General features: G+C 38.1%; 1 protein-coding gene across 1 annotated transcript in view; it reads left to right on the top strand.

Moving 5' to 3' along the window:
• Positions 1-24,645, top strand: part of LOC103041514 (leucine-rich repeat and fibronectin type-III domain-containing protein 2) — a 282,231-nt gene that overhangs the window by 248,582 nt on the left and 9,004 nt on the right. Inside the window, exon 5 of the mRNA XM_022673189.2 lies at positions 18,438-19,839. Coding sequence (XP_022528910.2) covers positions 18,458-19,839 — 1,382 coding nt within the window. The 5' untranslated portion in view covers positions 18,438-18,457. The remainder of the gene's footprint in view (positions 1-18,437; positions 19,840-24,645) is intronic.

The following is a 24,645-nucleotide window of genomic DNA, read 5'->3' on the forward strand; positions in this document are numbered from 1 at the left end:
CTGATTACATTCCTTTTTAGATATTTTACTTTACTTACAGTTACCTTCAGCTGGAGTTAACAGAGCAAATCCTGGATTAAGGGAGATATGGCTGAATGGAATTAGTGATTAACCCTTGCGGGTTGTTGTCTTGCGGGTCAAAAGTGACCCACTACCATGTTTAGCTGTAGAAAAAAATCCCTTAAACTATCTTTTTCCAACTTTAATTTTATAACTTTTCCTAAAGGCACCCCATCATAAGTAAGAGCGATCCTTTGTTTTTGTTTGTTTTGTTTCCATGTGGGCTGTATATCACTGGGATACAAAGATTGTCTTATGGGTCACAGTGAATTAAATGAAATTAATAAAAGCATTTAAACACCAGAGAAAAGTATAAAGGTCACACACAAACTCTCTCTAATACACACAGCATCAAACACCATAAGGATAAGGACTCCAGGACCAACAGTGTATTCAGAATCATCCTGGGACACATTACTAGCTCCTGTTGCTAACTTTAGCATGTCATTGTAGTGTTTTCAAAGTGAAATCAGGTAGTTAGGCTCTCTGTATTACGTGCAGTTAAACAGATTAACTGCAGGGTAGAGTATATAACAGTATTGCATCAGTTGGACATTGTTAACTAGTCAGACTAGCGAAAGACAGCAATAAGTCCTAAACACAGTTCCTGTAAAACACCTTACTGAAAGCTGCTTACAGAGATGCTTGAACATCTTCAGGAAACCTGTTCAGCACAGAGTATCTCAGGTAGTACTAAATCTTATACAGCCTTTTCTTTAACAGCAAACTCTGCAAAGATTTGATGGAAACATTACATTTTGTCATTTATTTGTCTCAAAATCTGTTCAGATGAGGACATTTCACCATATAAGCCAATCCACAGTTTAGTAGAAGCACATTCTTACTGAACCAAGACCCCACTAATCCACTCTCGAACAAATCCTGGATTCTCGTGGAGTGATTAATATGTGCGTTCAGAAATTGGCACGATTCCAGTCTTTGAGAACTTGGATGAACTTGGGTTACTTAGGCAGGAGCAGATTAAGTTTGATGGTATTTGTGTAATGAATACGAGCGGCATATATTATCTCCACATGTCTGTAAAATGGATTAGAACTTCTAGGAGTGTCTGACAAGGAGGTTTATTCCTAGACCTGAAATAAACCACAGAGACACAGAACTGTGCAAACATTTTAGGCATTAAAAAGCTCCTTATCTGGGCAGGAAGTGTTTTTGTTTACTCAGAATACCTGTCACGTCTGGTGCTGTTAGCTCCTCTGTCCCTTCCACACCCAGCTCTAACGAAGGTACTCAGGTCAACAACTACATTACCCAGAATGCACCACCCGCTGACATCACGCACTCACCTGATCACGTGACACCTCACCTGCTTCCTTGTTGGTTCTCCTCTTTACAAAGTGTTCTATATCTCTTGTCTCAGTTTATCTTGTGTATGACCTTGCCTTTGTTTTCTCGACGCCGATTTTTGCCTTTGCCTCTGATATTGGATTGCTTGTGTATTACCCGGACTGTGTTTTCTCTACTGCCTCTTGGATTACCTCTGACATTGGACCTCTCGTGTATGAACTCTGGACTGTCTCTCGTTTATGGTATGGTTTTGTCTTCATTGCTCTGGTTATTGGTGATTACCCATTTTTCTGTATTGACTACGTCCTATATCTGTTTATTTTATAATAAACACATTGTTTTATCAGTATCTGCACGTGTCTGCAATTCTGTGCTCACCATGACAATACCACATAAAAATACTGAATAACAATGCATAAATCAATCACAGAATATAAAAACTCACCCTCTTGACCAGAGATTGGCAACAAGCCAACAGGGCACTTAACCATTATGGTGTTCTATAGATATAGAGTACTTGTGACACAGTTGGGAGAGAGCGGTGTAAATTTAACAAAAATTATGTTCATGCATGAACACACATACACACAAACCACTGCTTACCCTCACACACCACACATGTAATCTGACTGACTTACCCTTTACTTATGTATTCAACCTCATCAAGCTCATTGTCTTCACAATCAGAATAAACTACCTTAACTGATAAATCCTAAAAAAGTATTGGTGTAATTATACACCCCATTATTTAATGTGAGAGGGTGGTGAAATAATACAAATTTTAGTTTCTTGCCTGAGGGCAACGCCATGCTATACAAATACCAAAATCGATTTCTTTGGAAATGTTAAGTAAATACAGCTGGTACAAGTGTATAGCAATGTGTATAACCAAAGTTGATGTACTTATTGGAAACTAGCGTCATTTATTTGCATATTTAACATATTTATGCATATTTACCCCCCGGACCACTGCACTCCTTCAGTGAACGTCACCTATCTTTGCCAAACATACACACAAAGCAATCCAGAACAAACTACCTTCAACTACCAGATCAGGAGAATCTCTCACTATCTTTAATAAACTACTGAAGACAGAGCTCTTCAAAGAGCACTTACTCTCCTAACACCTCTAACTAACTACCTTCTACTACCAGATCAGGAGAATCTCTCACTATCTTTAATAAACTCCTGAAGACAGAGCTCTTCAAAGAGCACCTACTCTCCTAACACCTCTAACTAACTACCTTCTACTACCAGATCAGGAGAATCTCTCACTATCTTTAATAAACTCCTGAAGACAGAGCTCTACAAAGAGCACTTACTCTCCTAACACCTCTAACTAACTACTTCTAACCTCATTTCCTTCTTACCCTCCTTCACTCCTCTATCCCATTATTTCCCGTTGACCTCCTTTAGGCCAATGTCCCACACCTGTTTTCACCTGTATAAATAGCCCTCTGATTCCTTTGCTCCTCACCGAGTATTATCTAGTTTTCTAGCTCTGTTATGACGTGTTTTACTTGCTTTCTTTTCTTCTTTTTATCTACCCTATTCTTGCTCTTTGACTACTCTCTTGCCTATCCCCATTTCTCCTGCTTGTCTTACTGTGTACCGACTCTGCTTTGCTGTAAAGAAAATGGGGTAACACTTTCTATGAACGTCATCTCTATAAGACTCTATAAAAATATTCATAACACATTATAATGCATTCATAAGGCATTATAAACATGGCTATACATAATTATAAAACTGTATAATTCATCATAGCCATGTTTATTATGCATCATGAACTGTGATTATAATGCATTAATAGCTGTGTTTATAACATGTTATACGTCAATACCAAGAAACTCAGTCCCAGCTTGTAGACCTGTATCATGACTAAAACAGCTTCCAACTCATAAACACACCCTCAGTTACCACTCATGAATTATACTTGTCTTGAATATAATATTAGTTATAGTCAGTTATAATGCATTATAACAGGTCTTTGTGCGCTCTAAGTAAAGTGACATACTTTTTTATTGCAGGACTGGATTATTATTGATAGATATACACTATTTTAACATGTATATCATAAGCATGGCTTATAATGTATTATAATCACAAGTCATAATGCTTAATAAACATGGCTATAGTGGGTTATGCATTTTTATAAATATTTATAGCCATGTTTATAATGCCTTATGAATGCATTATAATATATTATGAATGTAGTTATAGAGTCTAATAAAGATGACATTCATAGAAATGTTACCGAAAAGGGTAACTTACTCTTATGGCCTACAACACTGTGGCCAGGCAATCAACTGAAAATCCAAGGATTGTAGCCCTGGCAGGCAAGACTGCACACTAAGGGTTACTTAGTGGTTGGGACCACACCTCAAAAATAAGTTAAATATTAGGATTTTATAAAACACATAAATTTGACTAATGCTATTTAAAAAAAAAGTAGTAATGTTACCTTTTACAGTGTTGATGTCAGATGTTGAATGTCAAATTATGTGAGCTGCTGATAGAATAGAATACGTCCACTTTGGGGCATCTGGGAACGATCTGGAATTAACAAGATCTCAACTACAAGCATACTTTATGCTGAATTCACATTTACCTGCATGTGTTCTAATCAGATCTGATCATTTGTCTCTTTAAATCTTTTAAAATTATGTTTGTAGAGGCTTAAACCATTCTTCTAAAATGGCCACACTGTATAAATAAATAAAAAACATATATCAAAAAGTAAACTAACTTCATGATTGTCAGTGGCAGCCATCACTTATTATATAATCCAAATATTAGAGTTGGATATTAATATGCATGCAGGAGACGCAGCCCACAATGCTGTCTCTCACTTGCTTTATCTGATTGTTATTCCAAGGTTACTGCGTGGTCCAGGACCTGAGCTGGAAAATGTAACATGAATATGAACAACAAACAGACAGTGTAGGACTGCAGCTATACGCATGCATTACCATCAGCATCCACCCCCCCCAACTCCGTCTCCCCCCATGTTCGCAGTGTAGGATCTCATTACCGTTCTGGCAGATGGGGGAAGTTCAGCCAAGGTCATAGTGTATCTCCTGGTGGTAAAGCCTGCAGTCTGTCTTACGTCTTCTACCAGCTTCTTATTGACGGATCCTGGGAAAACAGCTGGAGAAATTTCCAAAATAGTTCAGGCTAATTCCTGGTGGAACTTCTGCACTGATATTGATAAAGGGCAACCTCAGGGTTTTAATAGAAGTCCTGTAAGTACGTATTTCGGTAACACTTTCTATGATGAATGTCAGGTCTGTGAGACTTTATGAACACATTCATAACATATGTAACAAATCCATTTAAAGAGCATTATAAGACATGGCTATGACTAAATAGATACTGAAGGAACACATAAGGTAGTAATCATGTAGTAACCATGTAATGAGTGTTAAACAAAGTAAAAAAAAAAAAAACCTCTACAATCTGCAGTTTCTGAGACTGGTTACTCATCAACTCATCAACTTAATCTGTGCAACAGAGGTAACTCTTGCTCTTCCTTTACTGGGGCAATCCCGATGGGTGCCAGTTTCATCATAATGTTTTTGATGGTCTTTGCAGTGACTGCACTTGAGGATACTTGTTGATGTTTCACACTTCTGCTCAGTGATAAAACTCTTGCATCCGAACTGCTATTGAAAAAAACAGGAGGACCAGTGAGGGTTTTTTTTTGTTTGTTTGTTTTCTTGGTCACATGACATTGCTTTCAGTAGCTCCTCCATTTCCACTCGCTGTTGTGTTTATGTGGATCTCCGTGGAAATGCGTGTCCAAAGTTTAATTATGGACAGGACTAAAGTTACCGGACGACCACGGAGTTCAGCAAAAAACACAGTAGGTAATTCAGCCTGAGAAAAACACAATCATGGTCCTTCCAGATGGAAATAAACTCACAGGGGACCCCCCATAAAAGAGAAAATTACCCCTTATCCTATCTGGATAAGGCTATAGTCTTCAATATTAAATTAACAATGTAAAAAATCGTAAAAAGAAAGAAAACACATTGAATGAGAAGAAGTGTGTTCAAACATTTGACTGCTCCTATATGCATATGTACAGTGATTGGACAATGAAACTGAAACACCTCAATAATTTATTGTCCTGATGGACAGTTCTGGTGGAAACAGGAGAGTTGAGGTTCACATTGAATTCTGCTGTGATTTGATCAGCCGTGGTTTTATGTTTTTTTGGATACAATCCGGGTTAGCACCCGAACGTCCCTTTCAGACAGCTTCCTCTTACAGCGTCCACAGTTAATCCTGTTGGATGTGGTTGGTCCTTCTTGGTGGTGTGCTGACGTTACTCTGGATACCGTGGCTCTTGATACGTCACAAAGACTTGCTGTCTTGGTCACAGATGCGCCAGCAAGACGTGCACTAACAATTTGTCCTCTTTTAAACTCTGGTATGTCACCCATAATATTGCGTGCATTGTAATATAATTTTGAGCTATAAAACCGTGCACTTACCCTGCTTATTGAACCTTCACACTCTTCACACTCTTACTGGTGCAATGTGAAATGAATGAAGATTAAAGCTGGAACAATTAAGCAATTTAGCAACCGCCCACACTAAAATGACAGGTGTTTCAGTTTCATTGTCCAACCCCTATTAATCTTAATCCTTGTGGTCTTCCATTTCCTTACTATGTTCCTCACAGTGGAAACTGACAGGTTAAATCTCTGAGACAACTTTTTGTCTCCTTCCCCTGAACAACTATGTTGAACAATCTTTGTTTTTAGATCATTTAAGAGTTGTTTTGATGAGCCCATGATGCCACTCTTCAGAGGAGAGTCAAATAGGAGAAGAACTTGCTATTGGCCACCTTAAATACCTTTTCTCATGATTGGATACACCTGGCTATGAAGTTCAAAGCTCAATGAGGATACCAAACCAATTTTGTGCTTCAGTAAGTCAGTAAAAAGTAGTTAGGAGTATTCAAATCAATAAAATGATAAGGGTGCCCATACTTTTGCACCGGTCAAATTTTGGTTTAATGCATATTGCACATTTTCTGATAAATAGTACAATAAACCTCATTTCAATCCTGAAATATTACTGTGTCCATCAGTTATTAGATATATCAAACTGAAATGGCTGTTGCAAACACTCAAATATTTAGAACTTAAAATGATTAAGATTAATAGGGGTGTCCAAACATTTTCATTTGACCGTATATTAGTAATTATAGCAGCTTTGTTAGTCATAGCTATAATGTGTCAACTACAGTATTTTTTACAAATAGTTATAGCCTTTATATGATATGGTATGATATATTATATGGGTGACCATGTGTTATAAATGTGTTCACAGAGTGTTACAGACGTGACATTCATGGAAAGTGTTAGCAATATTCCAAAGTTGAATTCTAATATATCTAAGGTGACTTATTTTTATATTGAATGATTATCTCAGTAATTAATGTGGTGCCTACTTTGGGCCAAAGTACACTTTCCACTCAAAAGCCCAGTAGATTATCACAGTCCCAGTACTCATTAGGAACGCTCCGTGTCGGTGATGTGGAGTGATTGATGAGGAGCTCGTTCTTCACCTGGGGAAAGGAAAGGAAGGAAGACTCCTTGGTGTTCTTTCTGATCTCTGCTCTGTCCTGCCTTATTCCCAAACACCTGAAGTTCAGAGCAGATGGTTCTGCAGCTGCGTTCTCGTACTTGTTGTCCAAGTGAAGGTTATTGTCTAACTACTCATAACTACTCCCCCTCCTCTGAGTGTTTCATGTTAGGTTTCACCTGGCTCCCATTGCTTTTCTGCCCATCTCTCTCCGGCTCATTAATTACCACACTGAAACAAATGCTTTTCTGCCGTATATAAGATAACATTGTGCTGCGGATGACAATAACAATAGGTGTGAAGCACAACAGAAACCTAGCTCAGCCCGTAACCCCATAATAATCAATTACTGTCCGACTGAGAGCCGGAGAACTCAGTGACAGCTCTCAGTGGGAAACTACAATTATTTTCGCAGTGCTTCATAGCGTTGCTGTCTGTTGAAAACAACATTTATGTCATTTTTTAAATATTAGGCTTTCATTATGTGTGCAGCTGCAAAAAAAAAATAGAAGTGAAATAACCTGTTTGAATTACCTGGATTTCCGAATTTCTGAGTGCAAGTAAAATGTGGCCTGATCCCTATATAAACGAATTACGCACAAAAGCTTCCATCCCAACTGTGAAGCATGGTGGTGGGAGCATCATGTTTTTTTTTTTTTTTTTTTTTTTCTGAGCATCATTGTCAGCTATCTCAAGGCCTGGATGCCTTCCAACCAAATGAAATCTTTTTTTTTTTTTTTTTTTTTTTACATTTTGCTAGACTATACAAGGGCAGCAGTGAGGTTCTTGATTCTAAGATGAAGAGACATCGGGTGATGCAACAAGACAATGACCCAAAGCACACAAATAAATCATCATTTCTGACTTCAACACTATTGAGATGCTGTAGCATTCCTTGAAATCTGCTGATGATTGTAGCCTACACTGTGGATGTCACCTCTGTGTGCTCAAAAACTGTCCAGCACTGCATCTCTAATCTGCCATCTATTAGAATTAAAATTAGATATATCTTTAGTGTTGAACCAGGTTGAATTAAGGCTTAGTATAAAAAAAAACAGATTTCACTTTTAATTTAGTAGAAACTTCACATTAAAAGGGGTTAGAAACTTCATAGCTCATAACCCTCTAATAATTCATAGTTTTATCCTGGATCACAGTCCATCAATTTTTGACTTAGAATGAAAGGAATATTTTATACTGTATATGTGTGTTCATTTTTTAGGCCTTGGTCTCAATTGTAGTTATTTATGCTTTGGTTTCAGCATCAGTCTTAGTAGTAGATGAAAATGTGCATGAAAATAACTGGATATCACTATCAACTCACAATTCTCATCCATTTTTACATTTATGGGCACTGAGTAGTCCAGCAGTCTAAAAGTGCTGACACTATGATCGGGAGATGGCTGCTTCGAATCCTAGTCATGCAGCTTGCCATCAGCTGCCAGAGTCCTGAGAGAGAGCACAATTGGTCTTGCTTTCTCGTGGGTAGGGTAGATGGCGCTCTTTCCCCTCATCACTCCAAAGGGTGATGTCAATTAGCTAACAAGGCTGTTAAGTATTTCTATTAGCCCGTTCATTAAAAAGAATTACAAAAAAAATGTTTGTTTAAATTATGTAGTGAACTAAAAATCCACACAAATGGAGATACTTGTTTTTCATTGAACAGCGACGATATGTTTTAAATATACACACAGCAGCATCAGCCCACTGTTTCCTTATTTATTTAAACTGCGTATTCATTTATATCTGTAAATGTGGTTGAAAAATACCAGATATAAGCATTGGCCTACAATTTCCATATAATTTATTATTTTTTAAATAAATTATATCTTGATATCAGCATCAGTCTTGCAGTAGCAGACGTGCCAGATATCCGCATCAACCAGTGATACCAATATTGATACATCTCTATTAGGAATCGCGATACCACTTTAAAATAAGACTACCCTTATAAAGGGTTTATAATTGGTTTATAATTAGCTTATTAGTGGTTACTAATTAGGTTGTAAATGCCTTAAAACAAATTAATAATCAGTTGTAACACATACATAGAAAGAGTTAGTGGTTGAATGATTAAACTTGGGAGTTAAATGGTTAAACTGATGTTAACCGATGGACAGTATGGAGATGAAGAAGCAAGTTCAGTTAGATAGAGAAGACAAAGTAAGTTGAATATCTGACAAGATCTGGAGCTTAACAGTAGAGATGGCTGTGGGATCACTATTTGGCAAACAACAGGTCGTTGTTGCCCTTTCTACGTATGTGTTATAACTGATTATTAATGATTTTTAAGGCATTTACAACCTAATTAGTAACCATTAATAAACTAATTATAAACCATTTATAACCCTTTATAAAGGTAGTCTTATTTTAAAGTGGTACCGGAAGCACTGCTAGGCCAATTTTTAACCCTGTATTGTATCTGCATTGTATCTGGCTAGCTGTGTATCCAGTGGTACTGATAGATTTAAGGGACTGAATAAAACGAGGTCTGAAGTTTTTGGAGGGTAGTAAGAGGTCGTACTCCGCTGAGTAGCTCTAAAGCAGCTCTGTGCAACAGGGGGTCAAGCGAATTTCACTGGTCACTCTCTATCTCCGCTTTTACATTATGCTTTTGCCCTTTTTGCTCCTAGCATCCAATCAGAGGATCAGGGGTTCATTTGGGCAGTTCCTGTCTGGGTTGGGAGTAAGTGGACTCCGGTATGAAAGTGCATCTACCTTCATCTCGCTCTGTGATTGCGCTGGCCGGCTTTTTAGAAGGTTAGCCCCTCTCTCCACCTTTTCAGACTCGTGCAGATTCTATACCCCTCCCCCCCCCCCTCCTCTACCTTTCTTCTGATAAAAGACTTTCTGATGTGCTCCAGCTCTCACCTATTCATTAAGGGGCTCTTTGGCCTTTATGTCTGCGCCGAAGTATGAAAAAAAGAGAAAGTTTTCGACCCGGCGAGCCTTATCCTCTTTGTTGGTCTCCTTCGAGGGAGCTGGGAGCATGCTAAGCTCCTGTTTAACAGCACCTCTGACAAATGGGAGAGGAGCTTCTTGGTCCGTTTGATCATCAGAAGAGTCCGGGCTCACCTCATCTCCTCTCAGACAGGCTGGTAGATCCGAATATATATAAAATCTGTGTTCATGCACAATGCTTGCTTATTTATTTCTCTTATCCTTTTTCTTTGTACATGTTCAGAATTCTTTGCTGTTGTTCCCTAATATTTGTCTCCTTTTTGCTCTTTTTTTATTCTCTTTCCCTCCCCTTTTTCTTTTGTTGTTTAACCCTTAGAACGTTAGGTTTTATACCACAGTAATTATATCAGACAGACACATGAGCCCTGATCTCTTTTACTCCAGAAGCCATACGGCTGCTCAAAAATATAATCATTTAAAATGTAAAAGGAAGCAGATTTGTTATATTTTCCTGGAACTGATCATGTTTTGGTCAAAATTTTACCAAGCGCCTGTTTTTTTGAGTGTATAGAATATTAAGATATATTTTCAAAAAAGCTTAGACTAGTGTTTATGAGTGGAAAGCATAAGAATATTGATGATAGTTCATTACATGGCTTATTAATGTGAAAAAATACATGGAGAGCATCAGGCGGATTTATTTTTCTTGATAATCAATAATCACACCTCTAGGATACATGTAGATTAATAAAAACCTGACACTCAGAGCAGACTATGCATTTTAGTATTTTCAGTATCAGGACACACAAAGAAAACTATATACTATAAAAATTTTACTTTTTAATTTAAATAAATACAAAATGTTTAGTGCAAAATAACTACTTAAAAAGTAAAAATGTGCAAGTAAAATAAAAACTATATAAAGTAGTGCGCACACCATAAATAGCTTTAGTTTGAGAAAAGCAGGTAGTTTCACACTTTTTCTGTGGACCCTTTTGAGTCTGATATTTACTGATATTATTTGGTTTGAAACATCATATAAATATGTTTGAAGCACTAAAGGTAAATAAAATTGGTTGGGGAAGGAGATCTCACTTTTTTAGGTGTTTTTCTCTCAATGGGTTTCTTGTAGATTTAGCTTTACTGCACTGGGATGTCATCACTATTTTTAGAAAGAGTAAGCTCTGCCCTTTCTAACCATATATGGATTATGTTTATGTGTGAAGAGATTCTTGAGTAATTCAGCTGAGAACACAAGGTGCGATTTTGGATGGAAAATCCATCTGTAGGGTTCTAAGGGTTAAACATTATTATTATTGTTTTTCTTCTTTTTTTTACACTTCCCCACCTTTTTTTCCTGTTACACCTTTTTTTTAATCTCTATTTCTTTTTTTTTCTTCTTCTCACAATGTCTGCAGTACCTAAAACTCTGTATAAACACTGATAAATAAAGTTAAAATTGGTCCTCCGAAGAGGGGAGGTGGCGGGCAAAAAAAAAAAAAAAAAAAAATGCAGGGCTCAACAAACCCAAACTCTACTCTACTTTGTTAAGGGTGTCTTTGATGGTTGCACCCTTATTGGGCCGGATCAGGGTGAATACAGATGAGGACTGACAGGCAGTTATGAGAGAATTGGTAATGCGGGATGGGCTCCTGAAAGGCATGAGGCTGCTAAAGGGCATGCTTGTGCTGCATTCAGCCTAATCAGGTTCCAGCTGTCAAAAATGACTTATATGCCGATGCCCCGAGCACGCCCTCAATAATTCCGCACAACAGGATGGAGTCGTAGTTGTGAGCGAAACCCATGCTAATGCATTTCAGCTCATCAGATACGGCATCATTAAAACTTACGAGCGGCGCAGAAACGGCGGAAGTGCATATTGCGCCATATTTCCTTTTAGTGCCTGTTTAATACGTTTCGCTCGCTCCTCTTTGTTAGCGTATCTTCCCCCGTGGCTTTTTCTTCTCCTCCGTTGTTTGTGTCAAAGCAGCAGCGTTCATTTTCCATTTTCTCTCCGTCTCCTGCTTTTTTTTCCTCTTTTTTTTTTTTTGCCGAACCAATTCGGCTTACTGAAAAACTGAAGAGAGTGACGCACTTTGTTAGGACTAGCTTTTACGCTATCTTTTAGATTTGTCTGTGTTTCAGTGATTTTGCTTGAAATATTGTTGTATAGAAAAGTAGTGTGAAGATAATGTAGACCTGCTACAGTGCTATGAATGCATTTGCTAAACACAGCTTAACTACAGTATCTTCTTTTTTTTTTTTTGACTCAGAAGACTCAGAAGAAGAGTCAATTGCTCCTTCGTTTCTAACAGAATTAAGCTGTTCCACCTTAAATAGCCCCTGCAGTTATGACACTACCTTTATATTATCTGTTTCAGCTGTATGTATCTATGTGTTAATTTTCTCTACGTCTCTTGCTTTTTTTTCCTAATTTTTGTTCAGAACCAATTTTGCTTATTAAAAAACTGAATAAGAGAGTGATGCACTTTTGTTGAAACCTGCATGTGTGAGAACTGGCTTTTACATTATCATCAGATTTGTCTGTGTTTCAGTGATTCTGCTTGAAATATTATGCTATACAAAAGTGGTGTGAAGATACTGTAGAACCCATCTATAGTATCTTGATTTAAAGATTGATTTTAAAAGCTGAGAAAATTGCTTTTTCATTTCTTACAGAATTTAGCTGTTCCACCTTAAGTAGCCCCCTGCGGTTTTGACACTCCCTTTACATTAGCTAGTTCAGCTGTATATATGTTATATCTTTAAGAAGCAACATTAGCATTGGCCATGCAACATGACTGTTACAATAGCAGGGGGGGAAACTATTCAAACCAAGCTGAAGTGCCTGAATTTTTGCACCAGGAGCGGCATAAAGTTATCCAAAAGCAGTGTGTAAGACTGATGGAGGAGAACAAGATTAAAAGTTCAAGTTCAAAGTTCAAAGAGTTTATTGTCATGTGCACAGTAAGAAACAAGTTTCCTCGTACAATGAAATTCTTTCTTTGCCCCTCGCCAAGTATGCCGCATAAAGATAAAAATAGAAAATATACAATAAAGAAAGAATAAAAAACAAAATATAAATATTAATTAGTGTTAAGAAAACTGTGACAAGAAGCAACATTAGATTTACCTTACCCCAGCATTAGTCCCAAGCCATGTTCATCAAGGCCTTTCACATCAAAAAAAAATTATTAACTAATCTACACAATAGTTTCCCCAAATTGAGATTAAGCCTATACCTAGGTTAGATTTTCCTTTTTAATAGGAAATCTCTAATAAAAATAAAGCTCTGGAAAAATACATAAGAGACCACTTAAACAAAAAAAATGAGTTTATTTGATTTTAACAAATTAAAACCTCTGGAATATAATCAAAAGGAAGATGGATGATCACAAGCCATCAAACCAAACTGAACTTGAATTGCTTGACTTTTTGCACCAGGAATGACATAGAATTATCCAAAAGCAGCATGTAAGACTGGTGGAGGAATACATGCCAAGATGCATGAAAAAACTGTGATTAAAAAACACCAAATTGCACCAAATATAGATATAGATTTATGAGCTCTTAAAACTTATATGTTATAAATGATCTTGTTTTCTTTGCATTATTTGAGGTCTGAAAGCTCTGCATCTTTTTGTGTTATTTCATCCCTTTCTCATTTTCTGCAAATAAATACTCTAAATGACAATATTATTTTGGGATTTGGGAGAAATGTTGTCTGTAGTTTATAGAATAAAACAACAACATTCATTTTACTCAAACAGATACCTATAAATACCAAAATCAGAAAAAGTGATTCAGAAACAGAAGTGGTCTCTTAATTTGGACAGTAAGGATTGAGTCATCATTGAGGCTTACTGATCATTTTGTGCCACTAACATTTTTTTCTTCTCTTTTTTTTTGGAGTCCGCTAAGTGTGCAGCAGCATTAGCATTAACATGTCAGAATACAGTCTAGAGATCAGAGAGAAAAGTGAACTCCTTTTTTCTCCATTTTTCCTCTTTTTCTCCCGCAGATTCTCCCAGAGTGTGTGAGGATAAATCGGGTAGGCTTTTATTTGAAATCATGTGCCTGTCACAGAAACTGACACGTCTTCCCAAGCTGCACAATGGCGTGTGAACTATGGTGCGACGGGTGGGTCACCATGCACCAAAGCGTGGGGCAATTATTCAGCTGCTGTGACTTAAAATTAATGGAGTGCCACATTAATGTAGAATGAGTGTCAACCAACATAGCTGAATGGGACATGACTGATAGTCGTGGAGTAATATGTCAGCGCCTCAGAAGACGCTAGCTAACCCGAGTAATGCTGCTTTATTGGAATTAGCATGGCCTCTTAGCGGCTGATTGCTTCAAATGTATAGAGAGGCTTTGGCTCTTTATTAATAAGCATTGGACATGTAGGTATTCAGTGTGTCGGGGGAAAAAAATGCTTTGTGTCTTGTATGAACTGTCTGAATATAAGTCTGTATTACGTACTGTAGTTCTTAGAAAGACATGTCATTTTGTCTGGGAATTCTAGGTATTCATACTGTCTGAGAGCTATTTCTCCCATGTGTCACAGCACCACTATGTGATTTTCACTGCTGTAAAACATAGTCTTGGCATGAATATCTGTCTGCAGAAGCTGACTGAGTAAAACTCAGCGTACGGAGAGAGGCTCACTAAAACAACCTTTCATCTTTTGTGTCTGGGTTTACTTGTTTTGACTCTCTTGGGTTTGATGGTATGCTGTAGGTAATCTCCACACTCTCACATGTCTCATGACTTGTCTACAATATACAAGAGCTGTAACGTACAATTATAAATTACAGACAACATTTCTCTCAAATTCCAAATAAATTAATTATCATTTAGAGCATTTATTTGCAGAAAAAAACATATACAGTCAAAACTAGATGATGAATCAGTTATGTTTATTCAATTTAGCTCACTTCAGAGTTTTGTTCACCGAACAAGTTTAATTTAAATTAATTTAATTTAAGGATGTAAGGGTAACTTGCTCTTACAGCCTACAACACTGAGACCTAGTACTCAACACATATATTAAACTAATGCATGCCTAGGATAAGGTAGCTGTGATATATTGTTAATATTTGTTCTCCTAACTAAAAGGCTACTCTAGGCTTGGGACACTATGCTACACTGGGCTAACTGCACTATATACTTTTATATATATGGAAAAGCAGACAGGAAAATACTTGAAAACACTACAGAACATATATCTACTTAACCTGAGTTAAGTGATACTACTCTACCAATACTCTACTCTAAGTCCATAAATGTTTTGTATATTGTTTCTTTCATTTCCCCTGACAGTTCTGTAGTACCTCTCAGTCAGCTTGTCCAGAAATGTGTGTCCTATTGTGATGTCTCTAAGAAAAAAAAAATGACTTCCAGACTGTAGAAAAAGCAGAGCATCAACAAAAAAAGTCAAGCTCTCAATAATGCTGCTTTAACTGCTTTAACTGGGAACATCCCTCATTAATTTTTTTTTTCTTCTTCTACATTCCTCTTTTGTAGTGTTACATTCTCCATTTACATTTTTTTTCTCCCTACAAATGCTCATTTCTGCATGCTGGCTCAATCCAATTATCTCTCTGTGACATGCAGTCAAAATGCATCAGCTCTGCACGATGTAATTGCAAACTTGTTTCGGAAAAGGAACGAGCCCATCGTGCGTAATGTCACTCATAATTAGGAGTTATTGGAAGCCCACTGTGTTTGTACAGGAGGTGAGAGGAGGTGGGCAGGGGTCTCAGATTTAAAGCGTTGATTAAGGCCCGGTTCTCCTATGGAAGGTGCGTTGCAGGAAGTGAGCACTATTAACCTGGGCTTTAATTCCTGGAAATTAAAGTCACTCCGTCTCTTTTCTCGCCTGGGATGTCGCAGCCGCCGAGGCGGTTCCCCTGTTCCTCCGAGCCTGACTTGTCATTAAAGAATCGCTCCGGTGGAAAGCTGATTAAAATTGATTTAGGTTAGGTAAGAGCGTATTTGGAATTAATGATATAAATGTCCTGGGGAATTATGGGCTGTTGTCTGAGGGTGAGTCTCCCCATCTATTTCCTTAGTGTACGGGGTGATGGGTGGGTGGGTGTTAAAGCTGCTCAGCTATTCACAGACCAACACAGACACACCAGCAGTCTTGCGAAACATCTGACTCCTGCGGCACTAAGCCATTTTTCATCCCTTAGCAGTTTCTCAATACTCAGACAATGGAGGAGGGTGAAAAGGAGAGCTCAGAATAGAGGGGTGGCGGCTGGTGGTGGAGAATGAAGTACTGAGGCAGACAGTGAACTGCCATGCTTTTCCTGGCCTACAATCAGGATATTTTGCTGAAACACTTGGTTTTAGACCACAATAATTTATTGTCTGACGGACAGTTCTGGCGGAAACAGGAGAGTTGAGGTGCACACTGAATTCTGCCGTGATTTGAACAGCCGTGGTTTTATGTGTTTTTGGTACAATCCGGGTTAGCACCCGAACATCCCTTTCAGACAGCTTCCTCTTACAGCGTCCACAGTTAATCCTGTTGGATGTGGTTGGTCCTTCTTGGTGGTATGCTGACATTACCCTGGATACCGTGGCTCTTGTTGCATCACAAAGACTTGCTGTCTTGGTCACAGTGTGCCAGCAAGATGTGCACCAACAATTTGTCCTCTTTTGAACTCTGGTGTGTTACCCATAATGTTGTGTGCATTGCAATATTTAGAGCAAAACTGTGCTCTTACCCTGCTAATTGAACCTTCACACTCTTCACGCTCTTACTGGTGCAATGTGCAATTAATGAAGATTGTCCACCAGGCTGCTTCAATTTAGCCATGAATCCTCCCACACTAAAATGACAGGTGTTTCAGTTTCACTGTCCAACCCCTGAATTTTAAGAAAGACAAAGTAACCCTCACACTGTGCTGAAATGTATTGATAAATGGAGCCATAGAAAAACTTCAAAATGACCTAAACTAAACTCTTTTTACATTGACTCCCATTGAAAGTTTAGAAGGTGTTTTCCTCTCTCCTGTAAAGTTGCTATTTTGGAGATTCTCGTTTTTCATTGGACAGTGACGATTTGCTCTTCTCTACAACCGAAAACAGCCTCCAGAAATCAGGGAGATCATAAACAATGATTTCAATATTTCCAAATGATCCTATAATGTGTGCAGCCTACAATCCTACAATATTTAGTCCTCTGATCTGCTTTGATCTGATTGTGAATCACACGATGTATAATGTATTTATATAAATGTTTAAAATCGTTTTGAGTGTACCAATTGTGGAAAAAAGTGACCACTTGAGTTTCTGAATTAGTTTTTTCTGATTTTACTATTTATAGGTATATGTTTGAGTAAAATAAACATTGTTGTTTTATTCTATAAACTACAGACAACAATATTGTCATTTAGAGCATTTATTTGCAGAAAATGAGAAATGTCTGAAATAACAAAAAAGATGCAGAGCGTTCAGACCTCAAATAATGCAAAGAAAGTTTTAAGAGTTTAGAAATCAAGATTTGGTGGAATAACCCTGTTTTGTTTTATCACAGTTTTCATGCATCTTGGCATCATGTTCTCCTCCACCAGTCTCACACACTGCTTTTGATTACTTTATGCAACTCCTGGTGCAAAATCCCAAGCACTTCAGCTTGGTTTAATGGCTTGCGATCATCCATCTTCCTCTTGATTATATTCTGGAAGTTTTCAATTTGGTAAAATCAAAGAAACTCATCATTATTAAGTGGTCTCTTATTTTTTCCAGAGCTGTATTGCTCAGTACTACTGTACTACCATATCTTAAATAAGTGCATGAATTGTATTTCCAGTTTAGCATTGAGTTTCCAAATGTCAGATTTACTGAGTTTTGCTGAGTCTGCTCAGTCAGTTCTCCAACTCGTCAGTTTTAAACAAGCACCAACCCTAAAATTGTTCTACCCTCCAACTGTCAATTGTTTTTTTAGTGAATGGCCCAGTTTAACATCTCTTTCCTACCCTTCCAAACTCTTAAACCATTTTGGTTTTTTTTTTGGTCTTGCAAGCCACATTTCCTCTCATACTGTAGATGCTTTACTACATTCGTAATGATGCATAGATTAGATCATAGTTTGTGATATGTAGGGGAAATGAATGATGGCAATGATTCTTCAGTGATCTTTTTTTTCCCCACCGAAAGGTTCTAACCTTCCCCTATTTTCAGAGTAACCGATTGTACTGTACATCTTCCATAGACCGTTAAAACTGAGAAAGTGAAAAAATAAAAATTGGGCACACTGGAAAAAGAAATGTGAAATGTTCTGTGTCCTAAGCTACCCACTGTGACAGAAGAAAAAGAAAAAGAAGAAGAAGAAGAAATCGTGGGGGCGTATGCACATGCCCAGTGTTACATGTATGCCTGTCTGTTTGAGTTAGTCCTGCCCTGAAGGGTGCAGGGATGGGATTAGCTCATAATGAGGACTGTACATTGTGCAGACAGGCTCTGCTGAGGTGCTGACACAAATGTAATTGCTGCATGTTAGTGCGCGAGTGTGAAAAGGTTGAGCTGACCGTTGTTCCCCCTCCTTGCTGTTCCAGGCTCGTGTACATGATCTACCATGGCCAAAGTGCTCTGCAGCCTCCTGCTCCTGGGAAGTGCAGTGATGACGGCCATCGCCTGCCCTAAGTACTGCGTCTGTCAGAACCTGTCCGAGTCGCTCGGCACACTGTGTCCTTCCAAAGGCCTGCTCTTCGTCCCCCTGGACATTGACAGACGGACTGTGGAGCTGCGGCTCGGCGGGAACTACATCATCCGGATCTCGCAGCAGGATTTTGTCAACATGACGAGCCTGGTGGATCTGACGCTGTCGAGGAACACCATCAGCTCCATCCAGCCTTTCTCGTTTGTGGATCTAGAGACTCTCCGCTCACTCCATCTAGACAGCAACCGACTGACCGAGCTCGGCCCGGATGCCCTGCGAGGCCTGGTCAACCTGCAGCACCTCATTTTGAACAACAATCAATTGAACCACATCTCAGAGGAAGCCTTCGACGACCTCCTGCTAACACTGGAAGATCTAGACCTTTCCTACAACAACCTACGGGGCGTGCCCTGGGACGCCATCCGCAAGATGCTTAGCCTGCACCAGCTCAGCCTCGACCACAACCTCATCAGTTACATCGCGGAAGGTACTTTCACGGACCTTGACAAATTGGCGAGACTTGACCTCACGTCGAATCGACTGCAGAAACTTCCGCCAGATCCCATTTTCGCAAGATCTCAGACCAACGCAGTGCTGAGTACGCCATATGCTCCTGTGCTCTCGCTTAGCTTTGGCGGGAATCCGCTTCACTGCAACTGCGAGGTGCTGTGGCTGCGACGGCTTGAACGGGAGGACGACATGGAGACTTGCGCCTCCCCTCCAAGCTTGAAAGGAAGGTACTTCTGGTACGTTCGCGAGGAGGAGTTCATCTGTGAGCCGCCTTTGATTACTCAGCATACACACAAGCTTCTGGTTCTTGAAGGCCAGACGGCTAGTCTACGTTGCAAGGCAGTGGGTGACCCCATGCCCTACATCCATTGGGTGGCCCCAGATGACCGGCTGATAAGCAACTCATCGAGGGCCACCGTCTACGAGAATGGAACCCTTGACATCATGGTCACCACCGCCAAGGATTACGGCACGTTCACCTGCATTGCTGCCAACGCTGCAGGAGAATCCACCGCCTCCATAGAGCTTTCCATCATTCAGCTGCCTCACCTGAGCAACGGGACCAATCGCACCTCGCAGCCCAAGTCCAGGCTGTCCGACATCACCAGCTCCACCAAGGTCTCCAGCAAGGGAGAGACCAAACCGCAGCAGCCGGAACAGGTGGTGAGCGTGTCGGAGGTCACTTCCGTCTCCGCTCTGGTCAAGTGGACGGTGAGCAAAGCAACCCCCAAGGTGAAGATGTACCAGCTCCAGTACAACTGCTCAGATGATGAGGTCCTGATTTACAGGTAAACATTCAAAGTGTCTTGACCTTCTAACCACTTATAGTGAATACTAATTATGTGAATGCATAAATATGCTTGCTTTCTTCTGTTATGTAATCTCTCTCTCTCTCTGTAATCTCTCTCTTCCACCTCTTTCTCTTTCCACCCTCCCTTACGTGTCTTACTTGCATTAGTCAGCCTTAGCAATTAACCTTCTGAATGTGCTTATGTGTTTACATGCAGATCAGAATATGATTACCATCTGTAGTCTGTAGCCCTGTATCTGTTTCTCTGGACCACCACAGAGCAGCTATTGTTTTTATTATTATTTGGGTCAAAGGTCATTATTCTCAGCACTGCAGTGACGGTGATTGACATGGTGGTGGTGGTGCTGTTTTGGTACGATTGGCTCAGACACTGCGGAAGTGCTGCTAGAGTTTTTGAACACCTCAGTGTCACTGCTAGACTGATAAAGGACTAGAAGGTGACCAACACAAAATGTTCAGCAACAGATTCAGAGCTTCTACCACTGATTTTACACCTAAAATGTGTTTAGCTATAGTGTCTATTTATAGTGTATATTTACTGTTTAAAAACTCCAGCAGCACTGCTGTGTCTGATTCACTTCCATGTAGCAGGTCCTGTGGAATCCTGACCATTGAAGAAGAAGGTAAAAGAAAGATAATAAAGTATACAGAGAAACAAAAGGACTACAGGAATAATTTTTTCAGCATTTTGAGGGAGTTCCTGGAGGTGCTGAGCAATAGTTGCTGTTTCTCACCATCTCAGTTCATCGGGTTTAGGTCTGGGGATTGTGGTGGAAGACAAACACTTTTTTTTATACTGTTTACTACATAATTCCATATGTATTCTTAAATTGTATTTATGTATTTAATATGAATCTATACTGTTGAGGCTGGTGATACTTTTTGAAGCCCCATTTCCATAATTTCCATTGATTACATCTGCAGTTTGATTATGACGGCCTCCTGCCACATTTTGATACGCTTTTCCCTGAACAGAGCTTTGCTGAAGCAATGTCATTTGGTTTTCATGCATCATGTATTGTGTTCTTTGACCTAGTTTTCCTACAGAGAGCAGACTTGTGTACAGTCTCCTGCATGCCGCAGGCTGTCTGCATTCTTATTTTCAGGTTTTATAACACAAGGATGGATTGATTACCTTACAGATATTATACAAATATATTATACAACACCCAGCAGGACGTACACTCTTTAAATGAAAGAGGTTTATCAAACAGACAAACCTTAAATCGAAAAAAATAAATAAATAAATAAAATAATTATAATTTAAATAGAGGAGCTTGATCTCAGACTACAGAGCTTTTTATTTTTATTTTTTTAGTGCAACATTGATCAGATAGTCAGCTTGTAAATAATTAACAAACAAATAAATCCCAGGTTTTAATATTATATAAGCAGCTGTTAGTACAAAGTAAACCAATGTTCATAAATAAAACTATATTACAAAATCAGACATTTTAGATATCAAAAAAAATTACAACTACTAAATGTGGGATAAACAAAAGTAATGACACATTTTTTTTTCCTCTCCAAAAATCAAAAATATGCAGAAAAGGTAACACTTTAAAAATAAGAGTCAAAATTAAAAGTTTTTACTACAATGATACATTTTGGGTAACACTTTACATTTGATGTTGACTAACTAACATGAATTAATGCATTAGTTACCATAAAGAAGACATGAGGTAATACATTAACAATGCTTAGGTAATGTTAATTAATGTTACTTTTACATGAAATGTAGATGAACTAATGTAAAAGTGAAGCATTTGTTAAGATCAATAATAAATCATATACTTTATGAATAGTGTTAAAACTGCATTTGTTAAAATTCTTTTTATTTGCATATGTACTGCAGTTATGCACACAGTAATTGTTAAATATTTATTAACTAAATATTAGTTATACATATAATTGGCTGCCAGTAGCCAGATATATGTTATATTTACTATTAACTATTATATTTAGTATTATATGTCCATTAACTAATATTTTTTTATTTTACATTTTTACATCTGCCTTACGAAACACATATACAACTCTGTTTAGTGAACTAAATATATCTAATGTAAAGTAAAAGCAAATAACTTTAACCCATGTATTGCCAATAGAAGTGAAAATGTAAAATACAATAAAAAATATATATATATATTATTTAATGGATTTTAGTAAATAAAACAAGTAACTGGCTACCGATGCATACGTGTTAATACAGCCAATTATATTTGAATATTTAGTTATTTAGTTAATAAATATTTAACAGTCACCGTAAGCATAACTGCAGTACATATAAAAAAGGACAAGGATATTAACTAATGCAGTTGTTGCTTGTTCAAATAACGTTAGTTAACAGTATTAATAAAGTATATGATTTATTATTCATCTTAACAAATGCTTCACTTGTAACATTAGTTCATTTACATTTCATATGAAAGTAACATTAATTAATGCCGTTAATGTTTATGTTAATGTAATGTTTAATTAACGTGACCTAAGCATTGTTAATGTATTACATCATGTCTTGTTCATTGTAACTTATGCATTAATTCCATGTCAGGTTAGTTAGTCAACAGTTAATGTAAAGTGTGACCATTTTTTTCACCAGGGGCGCCTTTTAATCCGATGCACCTTATAATCGGGTGCAAAAAACACAGTATATATATATTATTATAGATTTTTTTGACTACAGTTTGACTTTTATTTTATTTTTAAACTGGCCGCTTGCACAGGAAGCTGCACTTCATGATATTCTATTATTGTGGTGTCGTGGATCATCTAATTACGTGCCTTTTCATTGACTCATCCTTTACTAAATTAGTCACCTCCGCTGGCGAAGTGTAACCCATCAACAGCGCACTCCAGTCTAATCTATACTTCCCTGGTGGAGTGGTAGCGGGTGGTTGAGAGCTGTTATGGGGATTTACAGTCCGGGTTATGTAAATCACAGTGTCTCCTGCATGGAAATTGTGTGGGAATCGGCAAGGCAGAGATAACGCCACTGTGAAGTGCAGATACAGTGAGTTATGCGTCAGCCATAAACTGTATGAAACACACCAATGAACCCTGTTAGCCATTCTTTATGCTGGAACCGGTCCTGTGTCAAAGCAATGCGTAATATATGGCTAACAACTGGAGCAGCGCCCGTCCCTATTTCTGCCTGCTGTAGTTCATTTACTCTGTACAGCCCTATTTCCCTGTACAGTAAATAAACAAACAAACATAGAAATAAATAAATACATAAATAAATAGCATAAGATTTTCATATTCCTACGCTTGTTCATACAATTTGTTATCTTGAGATTAGAGCTTAGATTCTGTGCCCGAAAACGACCCGACTCCAGGAAAGAGTCTGTGATCTAGTTGTCTGTTTTTTAATGCTATTTTTATTTTATATAAAGCTATATAAAGCTCTAGCGTGATAATCACCGTATAGCTAAGTAACCAAGTATTATCATTAACGAAAACGAATGAAATAACGAAAACTGAAAGTGAAAAAATGTTCTCGTTAACTGAAACTAATAAAAACGGTAATTAAAAGAAAAAAAAATTTACTAACTGGAACTGTATTGAGAGTTTATAAAACTAACTAAAAAGAACTGAAATTACTGATAGAAAACCCTTCATTGTCATATTTGTCAATTTATTTATAAGCGCTGTTTCCACTCCAGCAGTTTTACAGCGGGCGGTGTTGCGCCGAATCTGCTAACGAAGGAGAGCCGGATTCTGCGGGGAGTCAGATTTGGCACAACAGCAGGAGCGAGCGGCACCTCGTGGTCCGTGGTGTTAGTTCTTGTTTACAGCGCTCGAGCGAGCCACAAAATAACGACAGACAACACTGAGGAAGCTGCAGAATTCTGTATGGGATTAGAATATGAGCATGAGGGAGATAAAAGCACGTGTTTTGTTGTGAAACTGGAGATGTATATACACATTTGTATTCATAGACAGACATATATTTAAAATATATTTTAAAATGTATAGATAGATAGATAGATAGATAGATAGATAGATAGATAGATTTCAAAACAAAGATACAAACTGAAACAAACATGAGGAATAGATAGCATAAACGGGTAATGAAAACAGGAAAACAACGAGGAACTAAAACTAGACAGAACAATAAACTAAACAGGACAAGGGAATAAACAGGAAATAAACAAGGAGTATAACAACTAGCAAAACTAGATCAAACGTGGAATGACAAACGACAGGGGAAGGTGCAAAGGCCGACGAGGAAACACTGACACAAGAGGATTATATATACACAGGAAGCACACACCTGGGGAAACAGGTAACGCGGAGCTACAAATTAGACACGAGGGTAAACCTGAGTGGAAAACTACTGGGGAGCACACTGGAAAACGGAGAAACACAGGGCAACAGGGCAAGGGCGTGACAGTATGAATACTTTTGCAAGCCACTGTATCAAGTCCTTGGAAATTTTAAGATTTTATACTCCTACCTGTGGAACATAATTTAAAATGAACTTGTGTTTATTAAGAATTATAGCAATGAGAATTTTTAATGTAATGGATGCAGATCAGGCAGTGACAGTTTTTTTTAATATATATATATATATATATATATATATATATATATATATATATATATATATATATAGAGAGAGAGAGAGCGAGAGAGAGAGAGAGAGAGAGAGAGAGAGTCAGGTGGGTCCTAGACTATAAAGCATTTTATTAATTGCCGCAGTTTAATGGTCAGGATGACGTAAAGTAACAGGAAAGAAAAATGAGCATGGTTTTCCGTGAACTGTATCTGAAACCACAGA

This window comes from Astyanax mexicanus, chromosome 14 (genome assembly GCF_023375975.1).
Source record: "Astyanax mexicanus isolate ESR-SI-001 chromosome 14, AstMex3_surface, whole genome shotgun sequence".
Taxonomy (NCBI): domain Eukaryota; kingdom Metazoa; phylum Chordata; class Actinopteri; order Characiformes; family Acestrorhamphidae; genus Astyanax; species Astyanax mexicanus.